The sequence below is a fragment of the Peromyscus leucopus genome, chromosome 1 (assembly GCF_004664715.2).
Source record: "Peromyscus leucopus breed LL Stock chromosome 1, UCI_PerLeu_2.1, whole genome shotgun sequence".
NCBI classification, from domain to species: Eukaryota; Metazoa; Chordata; class Mammalia; order Rodentia; family Cricetidae; genus Peromyscus; species Peromyscus leucopus.
Window position 1 is genome coordinate 116869892 of NC_051063.1, and position 23395 is coordinate 116893286.

The following is a 23395-nucleotide window of genomic DNA, read 5'->3' on the forward strand; positions in this document are numbered from 1 at the left end:
TGTCTGTTTTCAGCCATCTGGCCATATTGCCACTGAACTGACATGCATGCAGTCACTGGCTAAACAGGATTACATGGCATAATGCCCACAAAAGCATTTTGTCATTTTTAGCATTACAATTCAGTATAAATTATTAGTATTGTTATGGTCATGGCATGCCTCAGAATTCACAGAAATAAATTCTAAATTATGTCAAACTGAAAATAAAAACACAAAACTTTTTTTATTTGAAAATCATAAAATTATATAAACTTAGAAATACAATTTCCCACATAAGCGCTAAACATTGACTTTTATTTTTTTTTAATTTTCTTGAAAATTCTGTATTAAAGGTGGATAGATCTTAATACTTTTGACCTATCATTAGAGCTGATTGCAGGAAGCAAAAAGGTTACTTATAATGGATTTTTAAAAAAGATGTACCTTTCTCTGAGGCTAAATGACTGATACAAACAATTCTTTTTTTTTTGAGAAATGAAAATGTACACAGAAACCTCTATGTAAATTCAAATTCAACATTGATGGAAATGATAATAGCTTAACCATGTAATTGCTGGGAATGCCATCTACCTCTACTTTACTTCTGTCACTGTTATTGTGGCCACCTCCTGGACAGATTTGTCATGCTCCAACTTGGACATGGCAATCGGTCATACCCCAGGATCAAGCATGGACTCAAATGGCTCATCTTAATGGATGTGTTCACATTCATGAAGAGGTCTAGAATTTTCAGTTTTCAATTTTCTTCAAATATGCTATGTGAATTTTCCAAGTGAAGACTTAACTGTCCAAATTAAGTTGAGAAGAGCAGTGAGAGGACTGTCCTGGTGGCCTGAAACCCTGCATCTTCTTCCTTGAATTCTAAGGGAGAAGTGTGCTTCTTCCCCAAGACCTGCTGTCTCTCATCACAAATTATGCTAGCCTTCTAACCATGAAACTCTAAGTAACTATTTGCCACAGTGGGTATTAAGAGTTCTATTATAGCAGGTTGCTTCTATCATAAAAAGGAAATACTTTTCTCAGGGCACATAAATGATTTGTATAATTAGTAATATCTTTATATTAACTTGCTGCTATTGGAGAGATGACCATTAGTTAGTTATTTTGTTCAGGGTATTTTTCCATATACCATAATAGTAAATAGAATAGGGAGAAAATTGCCATTATGGTGGTTATTTATATCATAGATGAGAATGGCAATCAGCAAAATTAATAAGAAATTATAATTGTTGCATTAAGAAGCAACAAGCACTGTTAACAAAAATAACGTTGATAGTAGATAGATTTGTGTGAAGGGGCATATGCTTTATACACAAATGAGGAAGTTGAGGAAGTTTATAAATGAAGATTTCAGATGAGAAATTCAATGAAGACATCCAGGGAAAGGTAAATTAAAATAGTAAGGGTGAGGGTTCTGGGTAGAAATACTTATATAGGGAAATTAGGGAAACATATTGAGAAGGTGATGTATGAATGAACGTTTCAGATGTGAACTCTAATAATAAGGATATCTGAGGTAAGACTGATTTAGACACACGATTGTTGCAAAGGCCCTTAGGTGGGAACAGGTCAAGACTGTTGTGGTTAGACTACAGTGGATGAGGGGACAGTGCAAAATGTGGGAAAACACAGGAAAGGAGTTTATAATGTTAAAACTAGATTTATTGTAAATGAAACAAAAATTCATGGATGTTTGGATGTTTAAAGAGTAAGGATAAACATGTGTTTTGTACTATCTTGTACTGGAATGCAAATATAAACACTTAAATTATTAATTGAGATGGAATAAATTGTATATCAATCATTTAGGTTCATAATTTTATTTTTTCACTCTTATTCTTATTTGTGGAAAACTATGTGTGTATGTGTGTGTGTGTGTGTGTGTGTGTGTGTGTGTACATGGGTGTGTATGAAGAGAGACAGAAACTAATTTGTGTATTTTGATATAAAAACACAAACATTTGGGATGGCCATTAGTTCAGTGTAAGAAGGGGGGAAGTAAATTTGATAAACATAAACCATAAAGATATTATGGAAAAAAAACAAAACTATAACTCAAATTTTATCAATTCAAGTACAGAAATGGATACCTATTGTCATTATTATTGTGCAAGGTAAGTTATAGATTTTAGTGAATGTAGACAGCTGAGAAAGGAGAATAAATGGAGAAGGTAATGGGTGTGGGAATGACTCAGTTATCCTATAATTATATAGTTATAATTCCAGCAGAAAACATAAAGTTTCTGTAGAAAATTATGAATATTAAATAAAGCATAAGAATCATAAAAACACCCAGTGGATTTTTACCATTCAATAATTAGAAATGTAAAACTTACTAACAAAAATCTGGAAACACTGTAATAATTGAGGATAATACACTTTTCATAAGGCAGAATAGCATTATGGAATGATAAAAATATGTGTGAAAACCATCCTTTCTTTTTTAAAACATTTAGTATCACTGCAACTTTAAGGCTTTGATATTTAGTACCCAACACCCTATTTTTATAATTTACAAACTTCTAAAATTAGTGTTGAACAACAATTTTTACAAATGACAAGATTATGAAACTGAGATTAGGTACCTTATAGATCTTGTCCATACTGTAAAACATTATTAAAACAGACACTACATCACCATATAACTAGTATCAAAGACCAAATATGGAATCGCCTATGAATATACAAAAAGATATATAGTACTGTTACACCAATACACATCCTGTCCTATTAAACATGAATTTTAATGAAGGAAGCATTATTGCTATTTAAGTGGGGAAATATTATGTGGCATTATCTGCCTTAAAGAAAATAATCCTAAACTTCCTAGCATTGTTTTTTTTAATATGGTTGAATTAATTGAGTAAAAGTCAAAAAAATAATAAGCACAAATAATGTTATTTTCAGAGAAGCCTGGATCAAGGAATGAAATGCAGGAGCCACAAAATAAAGTAACTGCATTTGATAGTGTATATGAAAGATGGGAACAGTTTCCACAGTCAAACATGCAAGGGGAGAAAATGCAGCTGTGGGTATCAGGGGGCTGTAGGAACAAGACTGTTTAGGAAAGAAACACATGTATTTATGTACTAAATGAAAGTGGAGGAGAAAGAAAAAGAAGAAGGGGGGTAATGACAGTAATTTAAAAATCAGATGTGTGTTTGTGTCCATAAAATAAGGTGCAGGGGAGATTAAAGTGTTTGCCTTGCAGGCACAATTTGCTGAGTTTGAGCCCTAGAATCTACATTTTAAAAAGAAAGAAGTCCCCGACATGATGTCATGTGCTTATAATCTGAGCACTGGGGAAATAGATTCAGGTAAATACTTGACAGTCACTAGCAAGTTCTCAAGCCTACGTTGTGAGTTTCAGACCAGTGAATACAGTTGTCTGAAGAAAAAAACAAAACAAAACAAAACAATGTTGCCAGCACCTTCTGGAATGAAAACTGTGACTGTCCTCTGGCTTCAACACACATCTGTACAGATGTGCACACACACATTCTACATTCTCTCTCTCTCTCTCTCTCTCTCTCTCTCTCTCTCTCTCTCTCTCTCTCTCCCTCCCTCCCTCCCTCCCTCCCTCCCTCCCTCCCTCCCTCCCTCCCTCCCTTCCTCCCTCCCCCCCCTCTCTCTCTCTCTCACACACACACACACACACACAGAGAGAGAGAGAGAGAGAGAGAGAGAGAGAGAGAGAGAGAGAGAGAGAGAGAGAGAGAGGCTGTTTCTCTACAGGCTTCTTTGTTTCAACGTATTTTAATAAACTGACTTTCCCTGGAAAAGGTTGATTAGTTGAGTGCATGGTTATGTAACATAGAGAAGACATTTTCATTGATGCTTGGCCCAAGACAGTTATCCCCATAAGTACTAAAAGCTATGAAATAGAGCTCTTTAGTAAAATTACAGGGAGGGCATCTTGAGGAATGATCTCTGTCCTCTACCAGGAGGGTTTTAGCTGGCTTTCTTGCCCAGCAACATGCCTTTAGTTTGCTTTATGTCTTCAAAAGACCTAGAATCTTGCCTGTTTAGTCTAATAATAATTATCAGAGAAATGACTCTAGGTATATGTAACTGCCAAGCCTGTTATTTTATCTGAAGTTTTAAGCGTTTTCAATATAATGTGTTAGGTATAAAAGGCATGAAAATTAACAACCCACTGCTCACATTTCAAAAAGCTCTTGAGATAATGAGAAAGAGGAAAAGACAGGAGAAGAAATGAATAGTCATTAGGCTACTAAGAGGCTGTACTGGAGTTCAAAACCCCAACAACAGTAGGGAAAACATCTTACATGATAATCCCAACTGTGCTGTTCAAAATGTGCATGTGATTTTAGGGAGGAAGCCCTGAAGATGATATTGTAAGGCAGGTATTTGAGACAGCATACAAGTTTTGATTCCGAGAAGGTGAAGATGTCTTAAAACTGGCACTGTGCAGAAAGAGTGAGTTTCCATACTCAACTCATAGGTATTTGTACTGGGTTCTCTGTAGATTTTGATATGTATCTGTTCAAACTGGGCCCATGATTTCCTAATTATCAATTTTTAAATATTTATTTTATGTGCACAAGTGCTTTGACTACATATATGTTTGCATACCATATGCATCCCTGATGCTTGTAGAGATAACAAGAGAGCATTGGGCTCCTAGGAACTGGAATTGTAGATGGTTGTGACTCACTGTGGGCATGCTGTGAATCAAACTCTGCTCCTCTGCAAAAACAAGTGCTCTTAAGTGCTAAACCATATTTTCAGGCTGATCCTAGTTAATTATAATTTGTGGTCTCACTTTTGATTATAGTAAGAAAACTGACAGGCAGATTCAAGCAAAATGTTAAAAGTCAATGTGTGCCAGATTACAGGGTTCTAAGAGAATCAAAGGGAATACCTTAAGATTATTTTGCATAAGTTTGTCACAAGTTATTTTTATATAGATTGACTCTCAAAAAGATGCATGAAAAGTAAAGAAAGGAAGCAGTTTCTTTATGTCATTAACTCAATCTGGCAAGTGAATGTAATAAAAATACCTTCATTAGAAGGACAAATATGTGTAACCAAAATGTACATTCCCCTATTGTACTTAGCCATATTAAAATTTTTAGATAAAACTGAATCATTCAGAGCTGAATAGAGGGTCTTTTAGGTGTATTACTTATTCTTGTTACTTTGAACAATATGTTCCAGGAAGTTGAAGAAAAAATTTAAAAACTCCATTGTTCTTGTCCTTCTGAGTAGTGAGAAACACAGTGCTAAACATTACAACCTGTCCCCATTTATCTACCAAAGCTCCTATGGCTGGTCCTACTGGTATCACCGAGTCCCTAAACTTCTAAGAGAAGAGAAATCTAAAAACAGAATTAACATGCAAAGCAGAAGAGTTTATGATTGAATGCTGAAAGCATAAGTCTTAATATTGTTGTATAAGTAATTAGTGACAGCTTTACTTTTGTGAACACTGGATCAGAATCTCCAAATCTTTAAGTAGTCAGACAGACAGATAATATGTTAGCTTTCATAGGATGCATGGTTTCTTTAACAACTATTCAATACATCATTCATCCAAAGACATTAGGCAAATGAACGTGACTATGTGTCAGTAAAGCTTTAACTCATCTTGTGTGAATTCCATTAAACATATCAGTTTTCTAGAAAACCAAGGAAAAGCACATGGCTCTGATCTGCTTTTATTAAATCATAGTATTCTGTGTTTGTCTTTGATTATCTACAGATGTTTGCCCAACTTATAAAGTGAATTAAGTCTTTTCTCACTTACTGAAACCTGCACTTTTTTTTCCATAGTGATTTCCTGTGAAAATTGGTTGGCTCCAGCACTCCATGTCGTCACTGTTTTTTGATTGTTGGCTTGTATAGTTTGTTTTGCTTTGTTTAAAGAAAGGTACACTGGATTTATTTTTACTTTAAGAAAACTCTGTTTTGAAGAATTTAATTATCCTGTGTTTCTTTGTCACAGTTTCTCTCTATTGGCCAAAGACAAAAAAGTCATTGATATTTCATACCAGTAAGACTAGATTTATTTCTGAATATAAGGATCATCAAAGGCCTCCAGATGGCTCACCATTATGGTTAAGGACACAGGCTTCCTCTCAATGTCCTCTTGGGCACTGCCTGTATGATCTTTAACAAGTAGGTTTTCTTTCTCTTTCCTCAGTTATAAAATTAGGTAAATGATAGCTTCCAAATAGATTTGCTAAAGAGAGTCAATAAATTAACACACAAAATCAATAAAATATAAAAGTATTTGCTAAACACAGCACTCTATTAATATGTATTATTAATATCCAGCTATCAAAATATTCTAAATGTATTTTATAAGTACTGTCATTTCTCAAACTAGCAGAACTCTGGGATTTAAATGCTCTAGTCCAATAGAAGACTTAGAAGTTCTGGGTTGTTTTCACTCTACTCAAAATTCTTCTCCATTGTTGGTCCTCTTGTCTCCTTTTTAGATCTTTCTGGTTTTCAGACCCAGAACACCTTTCAAGGTCACCAGTAACACCCAAATTTAAGTTAAACATCTATTGATCTTGATGGCTATAGACAAGTTATACCTGTGGGTTTCAGATTTTCAATTTTCAAAGCTAAGTTAAGAAGATCAACATAAGAAGGGACTTTAGAGAATATCTTAGTTTTCCAATTTCAAGCATTGGGAGAATTTTCCACTGCTTGGTGGTAAAGGGGTGAAGATACAAAAGTTTTAATTCTTTTCTTCTCCATTTCTTACCTGGGGATAGACTCACCTATCTGACAAGTTTGGAAGAATCATGCATGCATGCATCACTTGGTCTTTTTAAAAAAATATAGAATGACATCCCTATGATGCAACAATTTCCCTGTGACTTTGGAGGGTAGAAGCAGTGTTAGAATATCCATGTAGTAATAGATCAAAAATGTCATCTTTAATTATTTAGCATACATTAGTTTCTATGACTCACTCCTGTTGATTTCAAGTGAAAACTGGGCTATTGTTTAATCTATCTTTAAAACATTCACAGAGTTAAATCTCACAATACTTTCTGTGACAGCACAAGGGCAAATATTAAGTTTGGTGTTATTTTGAGAACTGTTTTTATTACAGTATTGCTAAACTGTCCTCTCCTCATTGTGCCATTTTGATTATAGTGTAGCAGAATCTTTTCTTATTGTAACAGATAAAGTAATATTTTAAAGATAATGTGGGAAACTACTTATTAATCATGTCTTTCCTTTGGTTTTCTACACTTTAGTGACATGTTGTTAACCCAACACCACCACCTACACATACATGTGCACAGTATACACACACACACACACACACACACACACACACACGCACGCACGCACGCACGCACGCACACATGCACGCACGCGCGCGCACGCGCCCTCTTTACTTGTCATTGACAATTACAATGTGAATAAATGTTATTTTATGTGTTCAAACCTTTAAACTTACCCCTACTAATGATTGTTACTTCTGCTCCAATTGAGGAGTCAACCTGCTTGGGTTATTGCTCTATCGCTAGAGTACTTTAAATGATACCTGTTCTCATATGTTTAAGCTTTGATCTCCCGAATCCAAAATTAAATGACTACCTAAACATACCTTGTTGACTGGCCTTTGAATGAAATATTCAAATCTTATGGGTCTTAATGATGATAATGAAAAATTATATTCTTACATTGTCTAAAATGCCACAAGAAGGTTAAAATCAAATAACTGGCTTAAAAATATTTTCAACATTGGTTAATAATTTATTTTCCTTATTTTAAAATGAGCTATTAAAATCAATCAAGAAATATAAAGAGAAATAAAATGAACTAGGAGCATGACTATATAAGAGGTTGGCTACAGAAAACTGAGCTGTTATGTCCATTATAGTTATAGGCAAAGATGTACACCGTGACTCTCACCTTAAAGTCACAGCATAAATCATTACGATGACATTTGAAGCTAAAAGTTTAGCAAGTAGCAAATACTTTAATAACTCCTTGTGTTGGATAAGAAATAGAAATCTGTCAGCTCTCTATTTCTTTGCATGTATGTTTCCCCTTTAAAACTGTTATTTATAAATTACATATTGACAAACAAAAACACTGCTATAAAATGTCCTTAACTTTTTTTTTTTCATTTTCTGTACAAGAGGCACAAAAATGACATCTATCATACTCTGTTACAGACTGCTTTTACATGTATTTTCTCTACTGTCTGTGCTTGACCCATATGGTGTAGAGAGTTTGATGTACATACAACTAAACAGCTGGCTGCTTATAGACAGTACTTCTTGTGATTATTCTGGACTTGCCAAATCAATGCATATGAACACAACAAAATATAGCAAAGATGGGACACTATTTTTTCTAGATTTATTTAGTTTACAGATGTATGACACACATGTCTATATTATTCATGGATTTTTATCAAGTTTTTTAAATGTTCAAAAGATAAACTCACACAACAAAACTAAATGTAAGACAAAATTAAAGTGAGAATTTCCAAGTGTTGAAACATCTATTTGTGAGGATTCTTATGTCTTTGCATTATTTATAATTATGTAAGCTAGGTAAGTTATTCTATCTGCCCATTAAACCTACTGAAAGCTTTTATTTCCTATTCTGTACAAGAGTGATATTATTAAAATCATAAGCATGTAAGTCCTGACTGGTGTAATACTGTTTAAAATAGAAAAGAAGTACTCTCTCTTCTGTCTGTGTTTCCATCCTTGCCCTTCATTCTTCCTGAAACTCCATTAAAAATCCTGTGGTCTTACCCTGAAATTTAGTTGTATCAAAGAGTCTAGAAGTTAAGCATACATGTTTGCAAATGACATTAGTTTTTAATTGAAACTGATGGTGTGTAAGGATAGAGAGGAATATCTGTCACTCAGGGTTAATTATTATTATGGTTTTACTAGAATAGCTGTTTACTAGTTTATCTGCAAATGGATTTGTTAGAATATGCTTATTCTTTCCCTTTTGAAACTAATGCCGGTTGAGTTACTTCATACTAAGAAATTCTGCTTATAATTTGCAAGTAGTTTTGAAATTTAACTGCATTTACCTTTATATGGAGTTTCATTTCAAACACACATACAGATGTAATTAATAAATTACCAAGAAACTTCAGTGTACAGTACATATTGGTAAACAAATAGAATTTTCTAGGGAATAGCTATTGGAGCCTTGGGTTTGTTATTGGTTTAGCATGTCCCTCTGCTATTCTATAGGAGATAAATTTGTCGGAAAAAAAAAAAAAACAGGGCTGGATTGCCAGTTGTTACTACTGGATTTATGTGTGACTTTGATTCTGTTATCTGATCCATGTGGTTACCAGTTTCTTTACTTAAAAAAAAAGGAAAGAGGTAGGTGTTTTTCTTATAACTCTTAAAAATTATTTTTCTTTCATATAATGGTATTATTAAACATTTTAAAGTCTTAGATTATTTTTCTGCACAAAAGACATGATGACAGTTTTCAACACGTCAATTGTTCTCATGGATTTTTTTAGACTATATTACTGTCTGGGAAATACATCATAGTAAAAACTATTTTCTGTTTCATCTAAAACATAGCTCAAGCACTTTAATGAAATAGGTACTAAATGTTTGTCAAATGAAAATTGCATGAGATAATGCAGGGAAAGAATTTCATTTGGTATAAAACATCTGTTTATTTGATAAATTCTTCTGCAAATGGTTTTATTAACACACCAAGTGAATTCCTATTAAAAGTGATTGAAGAAATAGTGTTTCACAGAGAATTGGAACTCTGGATCATATTATTGCCCCAAATCATTGAAAGATTATGATGTGTTCTTTCAGAGAAAATAATGTTTAAAGATGTGGCTTTTCCAGGGAATATTTTTCTAATTCAGAATAAAGAAAAATTTTAAACACATTTACTCATAGATAAAGTAAATCAAAGCTCAAGTAAATATGAATCATAAAGTAACTGAACAATAAAGGCATTAAAGACTCTCTGACTAAAGATTACAAATCTGTTTTCTCTAGTTTAAGTAACTTGGAAAGAACTTTCTGTGTTTAGTATATCCAGAATTACATTAAATTATCAAAGTTTGAATTTTGATTTTGTGGTATAGCAAACGATACAGTCATATTTTGAATATTGTAGTCATCATAAATATTAAATTGTGTTTAGTCAATAATGCTTACATTCTGACATCTAATGATGGAAAAGATTCAAATAGGATCTGAAAAATCTTATCTCCTGTTGGAAAAACATCAGACTGTTTAATGCTCTGGGTTTTTTTTTTTTTTTTTCTATTTCTTCTCAAGTATTAACATCACCTTTTGGAATATAAAGAGTATCAATGTACACATTCTGGAGATCTACAAAACTATACAGTACATAACTACTACTGAGGTCAGGACTTGAATTATTAAAGATACTTTAGACAAAATGTATAACATTAATTTAAAAGAAATTTTGTCTAATATAATTATTATGAATGAAATGTGGCCTCATACCAAAATGATTACATCAATTTACTGCTCTCATTTCAAACAAGAGAATTAGATAAATAAAGTGACAACCAGAGAATATAGCTAGGCCAGGGCTAAATATGAATTAGAAGTTTCATTAAGCATTTTGAAAACAAATGAAATGTAGTTAAATTTAAAAGCTATCAAGAGATAACAACTGAGATGCCTTCCTGTTGCAGACAGAGTTACTGAGAAAGCAGTACTTTTTAGGCTCATCCTTTTCAATTTTTCAGATTGGGTATATGATACCCAATTCAGATTGGGTAAAGATACATGACAAATTGTCCAGTTTTTCAAAAAGGGTGTATGATATATGACATCATTAAGGGCAGAGTTGAAAAAGTCCCCTATGACCAAACAAATCACATTTTCTCACTCCAGCGTGCATTCCATTAAAAACTATAGCATCCTCTTAGTGATTATGATGGTATACTTTATACATTTACTTGCTTGATATGTGGTACTCAAACATTTAACCAGATGGTAAGGGTACTTTTGCGATGCTGTTTTTAGGGATAATATCATTTGAAATGAGTAGAATAAGTAAAGCACCGGCCCTTCTTCCTACTCTTACACAGAGTCTGAGAGGACGTCACCTACCCAGTTGGGGACTGAATAAAAGGAGACTGGACAAGCGGAGGGACCTACGCATAAGTACATGACACATGACATTGGTCTTGCCCATCTTTTAGATATAGATCATGTACTGGTGTTTCTTAGTGCACAGGATCCTGACCTCGAGAGAAGTTAACAGAGTCATCTTTCCTGCATCTTGGGTTTGTGCTAGGACTGGAACACACATGGGTTCTCTTTGTTTTTCGTTTTTCCAAGGATAGGTTCTGTTAGTCCACACCCTCCTTTATCAAATGAATTAATTACTCATAGGAAGCTTCACAATACATTTATCTCAAACGTATATCTAAACACATGTACATTACATGCATTTTTATATTATACATAGTCACATTGTATTGAGTTTTTATTATTTCTTTGAAAATACTAATATAAATTTAGCTATAGCCACATGGAATCAGTAAGTTGTACAATCAAGTGAAATATCTGGATTATTACAAATCAATCTTTGTAGAAGCTATCATTCTTTAATTTTATCTAGCATCAGTGTAGCGGATCAGACAATGGGATATCAGATATATTGAAAAATAATACCTTATTTTAAACCCCAAACTCTACAATTCTATATTATAAAGCAAGCTTATATATGCATTCTCAAAAACCTTTTAAAATTACTACCAACAAATTTTATTTATATATGTTTTTTGAGACCGTCTTTAAAGAAAGCACCTTATTGCTTATCATGATTTTTGAGGTTGTAAAGACTCTGCATCTTCATATTCATCACAAATCAGCATATAAGCTATTCACATTCTATCATTCTCTCTGGTCTTTATGATGTTTTATATTAGTTATGCTCTTCTGGTACAAGATTAAAATTATAACACAGCAGTCCTTATGCAGCAAAAGAATAAAGGCAAAGTTTGGGTATCACTTTGTTCATTGCCACTTACCTGCCCAGAAGCAGAAACTCTCCTGCTAGACCCAAGCGTCTCATGGCCATCAACAGACCTCTCACTGTCATGCCTTCACAGAAGCAGGCTACTACCCGGGCCTTGGGCAAGTGACTTCTGAGCTTTTTCAACAACTTGTCAAAGCTCTGCTCCCCAGCATTGCTGTAGATTTTGTAAGAGTGGGCGATGCAAATCCCTTCCTTGGCTGACATATCTTTGAAAGCCTCCATCCCACTTTCTCCATAGTTGCCTGTATGTAAATGAACGTACAAAAAGAGATATTGAAACGAGAGAAATACATTTATTAGGTACAATAAGAATCTTTTCTCTTAACTGAAATGTAGAACAAACTAATGTCTCAGTATATTCATATATTGTACAAGGTTCAAAATGTTCAATTTTTCTGTTTTCTTAAGTTTCCTTTTCAAAAATCATTTCTTCTAACTTTTCAAAATGAACAGTTCATGTTATCATCTAACCAGAAAATCTCTCTCCAAACTAACAATGATAATGTCAGTTAACCAACCTTGCTCCTCCTCTTCCTTTCCTTACTCCCCCTCTGGTTGCCAACTTTTACCCTTTTATTCTCAATTTCTGTAAAAATAACGTTTTTAGATGTCTCTTATCAGTGAGGTCATGTAGCATTTACATTTCAGTGCTTAACTTATTCACATAATATAATGTTCCCCATCTCCATCCATGTTGTCACAATAGCAGGATTTCATTCTTTCTTATAGCTTTCTTATAGTATTTGATTGTGTAGGAACCAAGTATTCATCAATCAAAGAACAGTTTTAAGGTGTTTCCATTTATTGACAGCATAATATACAGCCTTGGTGATCACAAATGTGCAATTTTCTCTTCAGCATTCCAACTTGTCTTCTGTTTAATATATACTCATATTTTAATATAAAATGGTAGAAAGCATTTATCTGCTGTTTTTATTCTGTGCTATCTCTTTCCCCCTTCCAGCCTCATTGTATGATAATTTCATCCCACTGCTGTGGTTTTGATATGGTTTATCCTCCAAGGATTCTGTTTTGGGAGTTTGGTCTACAGTGTGCTCACATCCATGTGGTGGTATTTTAAGTGGGCCTAAGAGAAGGTGATCAGACCATCAGGATTCATTCTCAGATGACTTCTTCTCATAGGTGGGTAAGGTCTGCCAGGGTAGATTAGTTTCCACTGCTTATGAAAAGGGAAAGTTTAGTTCTTACACAGCATCTTTTTTCTTTGTGTGTACATATTCCTTTTCTGTATGAAACTGATTTCCTTTCTTTTTCCCCACAATTTAATAATAAAGTCAAACATTGTCACTGTGTTATTTGAACTTCCAACCTACCCAAAGTATTGATCCAAATAACCCTTTTTTGCATGTATTATCTAGTAGTAATTATTCTGCTGTGGCAACACAATATATATAAGACAATTTGCCTTTTCAGCCAAAGCATATACATGTGGTTTATTCACAGTATGCATATGCATATATATTTATATATACTACACATTGTATGCATACAAACATACTTTATATATATATATATATGTGTGTGTGTGTGTGTGTTTGTGTGTGGTATGTGTGTGTGTGTGTGTGTGTGTATAGGTGACTTAGAAATATAGAGTATCCTATTATATAAAATGTCCTTGTAGTCACAGAGACGCCTTAAGAGGACCAGAAGCTGGGCAGTGGTGGCGCACGCCTTTAATCCCAGCACTCAGGAGGCAGAGCCAGGCGGATCTCTGTGAGTTCTAGGCCAGCCTGGGCTACCAAGTGAGTTCCAGGAGAGGCGCAAAGCTACACAGAGAAACCCTGTCTCGAAAAACCAAAAAAAAAAAAAAAAAAAAAAAAAAAGGACCAGGAATGTTAATCATACAGGGGTGTTTCCTCAATGGAGGAGATAAAATCAAATACCTACACTCCATCCAGAAATCAGTGAGAAGATGCTGTGGGATGGTCTGTGTATCAAATGTGTTGCTCTGATTGGTGAATAAATAAAACACTGGCCAGTAGCCAGGCAGGAAGTATAGGCAGGACTAAGAGAGAGGAGAACTCAAAGAACAGGAAGGCAGAAGATGACACTGCCAGCCTCCATGACAAGCAGCATGTGAAGATGCCGGTAAGCCACGAGACACGTGGCAAGGTATCGATTTATAGAAATTGATTAATTTAAGATGTAAGCACTAGATAGCTAGAAGACTGAGCCATTAGGCCAAACAGTTTAAATAATATAAGCGTCTGTGTGTTTATTTTATAAGTGGGCTGTCGGACTGCCGGGGCTTGGCAGGACCTGGAGAGAAAACTCTCCAGCTACAAGAAGAGGTTATTAACAAACTGGTGACCCTTTTGCTGTCTGAAGGGATAGACTTCACCCTAATTCCCAGAATAATTATCCCAGACTCTTCCCTCTCTAGACCATTTCCCTTCTTTAGATGTCACAAATACTTTATGGCCTGTTGGCATCTATGCTATTAGTCAGAGACCACACTAGATATTAGTCCTTTTAGCTATAGAACTCACATTCATGGTCACATGTACTTCGTAAAGAGTCACTATATAGTTGCAGCTTATGCTTTATTGTACATCTGGAATTGGAGTGATTGGATTGATTGTTTCCTGGAAACCTTTCCCCAAACAGTACTGTGTTTTAAATATGCTGACAATGAACAGCCTGGCATTAGACTCTCTGAAGTCTGATCCAAATTGACAAAGTCAATCTGCACCAGCTGTTCATTCTTATTTCTCTGTGTGGTTTGCTTTGCTGTATGATACCTGCAGGTAGTCCCTCAATAAGATATATAGTTTATATCATAAATTAACAGTCATGAAATTATTACTTGGTATTCTAAAATGCAAAACACCCATCATAGTCTCAACTGAGATTTCTTGTCATGAGGAGATGTGTAAGCTTATGAAAAAATTTAATTTTCATTCTATATAATCAAAGAACAGTTGATGATATGGATAATTCTGAAATCCACTACAATTTTTGGACATGAGAATATGATCATCTTTTTTATTTAAAAAAATTTATTCATTTTACATACCAACCACAGATCCCCCTCTCATCCTTCCTCCTGCTCCCTCTGTCTTCCCCTTACAACCTATCTTCCATCTCCTCTTTCAAAAGGGTAAGTTCTCTCCCTGATACATTCAGTTAAGGCAGGACCAACCCACAGCTCCAGAGAAGCAAGGAAACAAGGAGGACCCTAAGAGGGATACATGGATCACTGTGAGAAGGGGAAACATAAGAGATCTCCATGAGTAAACTGGGGATGAAGAGGGGCAATAAAAGGAAGGGGATGGGGAGTGAGATCATCTTTTTCTTCTTCCTGCTTTTTTTGCTTATTTTTGAGACTGTATTTTATTTATAACTTTCCCCCTTTCATTTTTCCCTCTAAATCATTTTAAAACACCCCCTTCTCCAAATTTATGACCTCTTTTTCTATCAATTTTTATTGCATGTGTATATGTATGTTTATATCTATATATTCCCAAATGTAACCTGCTGGGTTCATATAATGTTACTTGTATGTATGTTTTCAGGACTGACTGTTTAACACTGGTCAAACAACTGGTATGCTCTTCCCTGTGAAGAGCCATATCTTCTGCTCCCAGATTTGCTCAGTGTCCTTTAGTTATTTGCATACAGTTAAGGCTTTGTGGGCTTTTCCTCATGACATTTGGCATATTTTAAAGTTGTTGGAAGGCCCTGCTGATCAGAGATTACAGTGTACCATAGTCTGGCAGCTTTCTCTAAGCTCGGCATCATGGAGGTCTCCCTCCACTCAGAAAAAGCTTCCTGCTCTCTACCTATCCTTATGTGGAGGGTGTCTCTAGGCCCAGGATTCCTGACTTATCTCAAGAATGACTCTTGACACATTTCCCCACAAATATTCTTCCCTTGATGACCCACATGGTAATTAGGCAAGTGCTATAGCCATTTTGATAGGTCCATGCTTCTAGTAATCCAGCTATATGATAGGAGCCTGTCATTTAATGCAAATTAGGGTTTGTCCCCAGGCTTCCCAAATCCTATATATTTGATATACTCTGGAATAAAGCTGGGCTGATTCACTGAAGTCTGTCTTCCAGAGGGCTGTCTCTTTTGTACCTACACTTCTGCTCCCTCCACTCTCATGGACCAATGCAGTCAATGATCTTGAGGAAGAATCAGAGCAGTATAAAGTCAATGAAAAATGAAGACTAAGATTGATAGTCATCTGTGAGAGGAATCATACCAGGGCTATTATATGTTATTCCAATGAACTCTCATAATAATATTTTTGAGGTGAGTGTTATTACTGGCATTCCATAGACAGCACAGTCAATTCTCTTAAGGTTCAGAATTATAAATATGAGTAGTGTGTAAAGACTGAGTTCTATTCAGGTCCAAAAGTAGAGATTCACCTCACTTTGGTCTTCCATGATTAACCACGAAAACCTCAAAAGTCCAATTATATGGCCAGATGGATTGATATGAAGAACTCGGGAGTATTATTGTAAGACAGCCGAGTTGTAGAATATAAAAGTGTAACTAGCTTAAAATCAGGTACACATAGGAAATAGTATCTTATCAAGAACAGCAAATATCAAGTAAATGAGACCTTTGAGACATCCAGATATAGAGCCCTGGGCTATACAGAAATAACATAAGCAAACAGGCCAATGGATAAATCTTGCCTGGAGCACAGATCTGATTTTTGCTACCTGTGTGTTCTACCATCACACAGGTACCTTGTTCAGATGAGCTCCTTAGATTTTCAGGATGAAGTTCTGTGTAGTTCTATCCATACACAGCATAGAGCAGACCATGCTAGCTTGACTCCCAGCCCAAACAGCAATGAGCAAGCTGCAAGGATTTCTGTTTCTCTCTAGAATTAGAAGCAACAAGAAACTTCTGTGATAGTGGCAGGTGGATTATCTAGTTATTTTGCAATTAACAAAGTTTAAATGGTGCTTGCTTGTAAATGTGCCAAGAGGCCTAAATTATTTGTTTTACGGTAATCTGAGTAATTTACTATTCTTTTTATTTTTAGACAAATCTGTTTCTCAGCTATTTTGCTAGCAATGCTTTGATTTAACGTGGAGTCAGTCACATAAAATGCTTGAAATTAGGTATAATGATCATGATATAACTAACAAAATCCAATAAATTCATAATTAAACAAGAAAATGTATCTGAAAACTTCATGATCTTTAAACTGCTACTAACAATTTTGCATTAACACTGTCTTTACTTATTATGCAACATGTTACATAAAGCAAGCTGGAATAGAGGAAAGATATTTGTATTGAAGAAACTTAATTTTAACTTCAATTTAGAAACTATATTCTCAGTTTTATCACCTGAAACAAAAATCACACATTTAAATATTTACAGTTTTATATATATATATATTTCACACATTTAGAATATCTGGTAATTAGCTTGGACTCAGTTCACCTATTGGAGTAGTGAAGAGAATTCTAGAATCTTTCACTGCTCTCCAGCAGAATATCCTGACAACCTATTAAAGCTAATAGCATTATTCATGAACTTTAGACAAAATATTAAGCTTAAAGCAGAAGAAGAAAATGTGATCTTGCAGAGGCATACCTAAACTGTCCTATATGAAAGAGACAGATGACATAGAGAAAATCTTTGTATCCTCTATTCTGTTATGTATCAAACTTACATCCATTCTAAAAAGTTTCAATACATATTTGACATAAAATGTTTATGAAATCACAACTTGGATTTATTGTAAAAAATCCAGTGTAATCTAGTCATTTAAAAAGAAGACGCTGGGTGGTGGTGGTGGTGGTGGTTGTGGTGGTGGTGGTGGTGGTTGGTGGTGCATGCCTTTAATCCCAGTGCTTGGGAGGCAGAGCCAGGGGGATCTTTGTGAGTTCGAGAAAAGGCACAAATCTACACAGAGAAACCCTGCCTCAAAAAACAAAACAAACAAACAAAATAAATAAATTAAAAAAAATAAAAAGAATACATGGAACTGGCTTTATAGGTAGTGGGTAAAGGTGCTTGCTGGTTAAGACTGAAGACCTGTGCTTAATCTGTAGAGCTTGCATTACAGAAAGAGAAAACAGTCTCCTGCAAGCTGTCCTCAGACAATACACATGCACACTGTATCATGTGTATGCACAGGTGTTCACACTGTCTCTCTCATATACACATAAATAAGCAAATAAATGAAAAATATAAAAACTAAACATGAACATATGTATTTGAATAAATGGGAAAGTTTAAAGTGTAGCTGCTCCCAAGAGTTGATATAAACTCTGTATTCTGTACACATTTAGAAACAATGGAAACATTAGGAAAATGTCTGCAAATTTCTTAAGGAGAGAAATAGACTTTAAGAAACATATATATGGAAGGAAATGCTTAGGAAATATTTGTCTTTCCAATATGGAATCCTATCATTATAAACAAAAGCTATCATGTGAAATAGGACTATAAAATGTGGCTACATTTCAGTAAGAATAAATCTATAGAAAATTATTTTCCAGCTGGCAGAGGAATTGTGAAAAGGATTTTTGTTTTGATGTAATAATGTATGGCCATATATACTGACATGCCAAAGAGGAAGGAATCAAGCAAAGGAAAGATTACATGACTCTTGAACCTGTGATGCATGCCCAAGTCAATGAGTCTGAATGACTTTTTCTTTTTTACCTTTAGTTCCAATACTTGTAGTTGTGAAGGATATCTTCTCCCAATCCAAGAAACTATAGTCATATACTTGGGACAGGTTAGCTGGCATAGACACAGTGGAGAAGAATGAAATTTGGATACAGATTAAATTTTTAAAAATTTCCTTTGTTTTTTAAATGGATTACAGAAAAGGAATGTAGTGGTTTTACTAAGAATGTGTCATAGATATGAATGCTTAGTTATCATACTATCACTTTAGGAGGATTAGGAGGTGTGGCCTTGTTGAAATAAGTATGTCACTGGGCATGGGCTTTGGGGTTTCAAGGGCCCAAACCAGGCCCAGTTTCTTGTTCTCCCTGCTACCTGCTGATCTGGATGTATAACTCTCAGCTACTTCTCCAGCACCTGCCTGCAAGCTGACATACATCCCACCATGATGATAATGAACTAATTTTCTGAAACTGCAAATAAACCCCAATTAAATATTTTCTTTTATAAGAATTACTATGGCCATGGTATCTCTTCACAATAATATAGCACTGACTAAGACAAGGATCACTTTTAATTTTTTCTGAAATATCCAAGTAAGAGTGTCTGTTAGGAACCCCAAAAGGGCATTCTGATTTGGAAAAGAGAAATATGAGTTGGAGTGCTTGTCATTCTTTTCAATAGATAGCAACAGTGGATTGTGGATAGCAACAGTGGCATGTGAAAGCATAAGATGTGATAAAAAAGACAATCCTGCATAGTACTATTAAAGAGTCAAGCATCTATGTATTACTTGAAAAAAAAGGCTGACATTTATTTCTGAAATAAACATGCAATAAATATATTCAATGATTCAGGTAATACAGAACTTGATAGGGGTAGGCATATGTGGATGGAGTTTTAAAAGTGCAGACCATATATTTATGTAACTTCTCTGAGGCACTTGCAGGTGAAGAGGAAGAAGAAAACACATTGGCAATAAGATTTAGGTATGGAAATCTAGAGAGAGATTTTGTTTATTGAGTTTCAGAAGGGAACTTCTTCACAAAATGCTTAACACAGGGGACTGGTCCAGAACACAAACTCAATAGATGATTTTATACCTCCTGTAATCATCATTACCATCATTACCATGAAGAAAGGTGGCATTTACCTAGAGCTTATGTAATTATGTAAATATCAAGTAGTGTACTTGCTAATCCAAATGCATTAATATGAAAACTAATTAACATGAAGATGTTAGCATGATACAGGGCATTATTTCACAGATTTACAAATGAGGTGTTGGTGATGAGAAAGTTTTCCAAATAATTGATTTCTAGTTAATAGAAGAGATGGAACTTCAGCCTCTGTCTTTCAAATGTCAAAACCTATATCCTTTCATCTGATATTGTTATTCTTAAGCCAGGCACTAGGATGACCAGCTGCATAGTTCTTCCAAACACACTTCTACTCACCATTAAATATTTCATTTGAAACTTATTTCTCAACAAACATATTACTTATTAAATAATTGTTGTGCCGAGTTTCCAGATAAAGTAGAATCCTGTATAATTTGGCTCTTAATGATTCAGTCCATATCACTCTTAATAATCAACATTTAATTCTAAACACATTCCTACAAAATATTCAGTGCTGCATTATAGCTTTATATAGACAATGATCTGTATAAAAGGAGGCTTTTGTAAAGAGAGCTGCTTCATCATCTAAAGTTGCCTTCTTAATAGCATTATTGATAGGCATGAAGGGTAATGTGGATTTTGACACTAGGACTTCCAGAGTGTTTTCATTTTAATTGCCTTGTTAATGTAGTTTAAGTTTAGATCTGCAGTGTAAGAAAAATATGATCCTTTTTCTTAAAAATATTTTGGAGACTTTTCCCATTCCTTTCTCTGGATGCTCTTCCTGAGGGAAAATGAAGTGTTGAGGCAGACACTGTGACCCAGATTCTCCTTCTAGCCCTATAGAGTTTAACTTCCATCGGCTTTCTTTGTAGGCTGCCAGGTTTGCAGCTGAAGCCTGCAGTGCCTGTCATCTCATTAAGAGTGATTCTATCTGAATAGAAGGGAAAATCTCCATGTGGGACTGTGTGTCAATGGGTCGAGTGGATCTGGGAGGTATTTTGCCTCTTTTTTAGCTCATTAGTCACCTCTGTCCTTGATTCTAACTGGATCTAATGACAGTGTGGAAATAGTTCTATATTAACTGAAGGTGGAAGATCCTTCTCAGCCTAGCTAAAGCTTTTCAAGCTTGACAACCTTTGCTGAAAAGACATCTCTTCTTTGACAGCAACTCCCTGGCCTGACACCTCCTCAGGTTTAGACTTGGTCTGTGTAGGTTTGTGATTTCTAGATTTCCTCAGGACTCAACTTTCCCCCACAATATGGAAAACAAGGACTCACTATGGGTTTGGGAATGAGCAAAATAAATTGAATTAGGTACCATAGTTGTGTACTTTTGCATCAGACTAAGTTTTCTTTAATAATGAGTAGCCATCTTATGTTAGAGCCATGGCTTTAGGCTTCTCATCTATAGTTCAAACCTGGCCAGTCTCCTATGTACTACTACTATGGTAGCCTCTGAGTACACATGACCACTGAGCATTTGACATATGTCTAATCCAAAACACATAGTTCTATCATTTTAAAACAATAGATTTCAAAGACAACATAAAGGAAAAACATCAGGTAGCACATCAATATTTTATAATGTTGATGACATGTCAATATGATATAAAAATTATAACAATGCTTAAATAAGATATACTCCTAAAACTAATTCTATAGATTTATTCTTATTGTCTTAAGTTCTTTATGTGGCTAGCAATATACTTCTATCATAGGATTAAGCTTTATATACATAAATTAACATTCTAATTTTTCAGGTCACAATGTAAACTCCTTAGAACATTTGATCATGTCTGAGCTTTCTTAGGATCAGGTGTGTAGTCTTCATTAGCCTACCAGTGACTTACAAGTAGCACATTTAAACCATAATGATAACAGTAAGTAGGTCAATAAATGCACATTCTTCCTTTAAAATTAAGAATTTATTATTCTGACTAAAATATGAATGACCATGGCCCAGAGACACATACTTCTCTAGTTTTCCCTGAATGACATACCATTCCATTGGGAATCTTTTTATTTACAGGAAAGCAAGGCATGGCATTGATGTGTTTATAAGACAATTAACTATATGTAGCATGTTTTCAGATATCCCAGATTTGTACATGATTTTATTTCTCTGAGATATTCTTCTATATACTTATTCCTTCTATACTCCTCAAGACACAGCTGATATGGATACAATTCTCTCATTCTGTATTTCTAAACCAGTCTGCTTCCCTACACTCACTCCAAGTATGTAAGATTGTTTTCAGGTCGTACTCTATTTCTTTGACTGTCTAAAGGAGTGTATGCTATTTGTAATGAGGGGTCTATTTTAGTTACACTTTTATCAACAGAGATTTGATAAGTGAATATTCATTCAAGTAAATTGATTTTAGAAAATAAACATCAAATTTTCCTTAGTCAATTGCTGTTTAGTAGTAACCATGATTCAAAATGATGGCATCTATCTAAAACATATGGACAACACAGCTTAATTATAAGTACCTTGGATAGAGTAAGGAATTATAGGAATTTTATTAACTTACAATCTTTTGTTTACTAGCAGTCTTTGGAAAACCGTGTGTGTGTGTGTGTGTGTGTGTGTGTGTGTGTGTGTGTGTGTGTGTGTGTGTATGACACGTACTTAAAAATCGACAGAGTGAGATTTTAGATTTTCCTTCTGTAGCCTTTTGTTGTAATAAATACAAAGTACATTAGTCCTGCTCTTTTCCTTTTGTTTTGCAGTCTATCTCCAACTTCCTGTTTCTAATTCTGAGAATATACACAGAACCTTGCAAATAATTCCTAAATTAAGTTCATTTGTCAATGCCCTTTTGCAAAATATATTCTCTACTGATTTTACTTAAAAATATCAGTGACATAAAATAGGAAAAGACATTCTTCACTGAATCTATGAAATTTATGTAACCACTCTTCATCTGTCTATTCCATTCGTTATTGTTTTCTTGGACTTTATAGCAAGTATTAATTGTTCTCCCACCATATTTTGCCCTTTATAAAAACTATTGATTCACATTTTTTTCAATGTACCTACATCAATTCATAAAAATATTTCAAAGCTACAATTACTGTTCACCACATAAAAAAAACATTTATTTTCCCCAAATGTATTAAACCCAGGCTTGATCAGAACTTGAAAATCGGATGTACTAGCATTTTTTTCTTTATTAAATGAATTACCCAGAATAATCTACTCTTGCTCTGTTTTGTATTTAATGCTGTAATCAAGCTGAGGGTCTTCTATGTGCTAGGCAAATATTCTACCAAGGAGCTCCATCCTCAGCAAGGCATGCATCATAAGACAAGGGGAAGAGCCTCTGGCTAAGGCCAGAACAATTGTGATTTTAGCACTCCTCTTTCAAGCATTAATGCCTTGACTCCTGTTTTTGTTAGTCCTGAATGTCACTAAAACTTTAACCAAGTATGAAAATGGGAGAAAGTGGGTAGAAGAAAGCTGATTCACCCAACTGCTTCCCTAACTTGGATAATTCCATAAGCCCTACTAGTTCCAATGCTTTAAAGACAAATTGGCTCTAATACAGTCAGTGCATAATTGTTTAGTAAAATTGATCATAATATGTGGAAAAAGTAAAGATAAAGAA

General features: G+C 34.6%; 1 protein-coding gene across 6 annotated transcripts in view; it reads right to left on the reverse strand.

Annotated features, from left to right (window-relative positions):
- Nucleotides 1-23395, reverse strand: part of Grm5 (glutamate metabotropic receptor 5) — a 482266-nt gene that overhangs the window by 275385 nt on the left and 183486 nt on the right. For all 6 annotated transcript variants that reach the window (XM_028856718.2, XM_028856719.2, XM_028856715.2 and 3 more), the window contains one exon: nucleotides 12020-12269. In XM_028856718.2, coding sequence (XP_028712551.1) covers nucleotides 12020-12269 — 250 coding nt within the window. The remainder of the gene's footprint in view (nucleotides 1-12019; nucleotides 12270-23395) is intronic.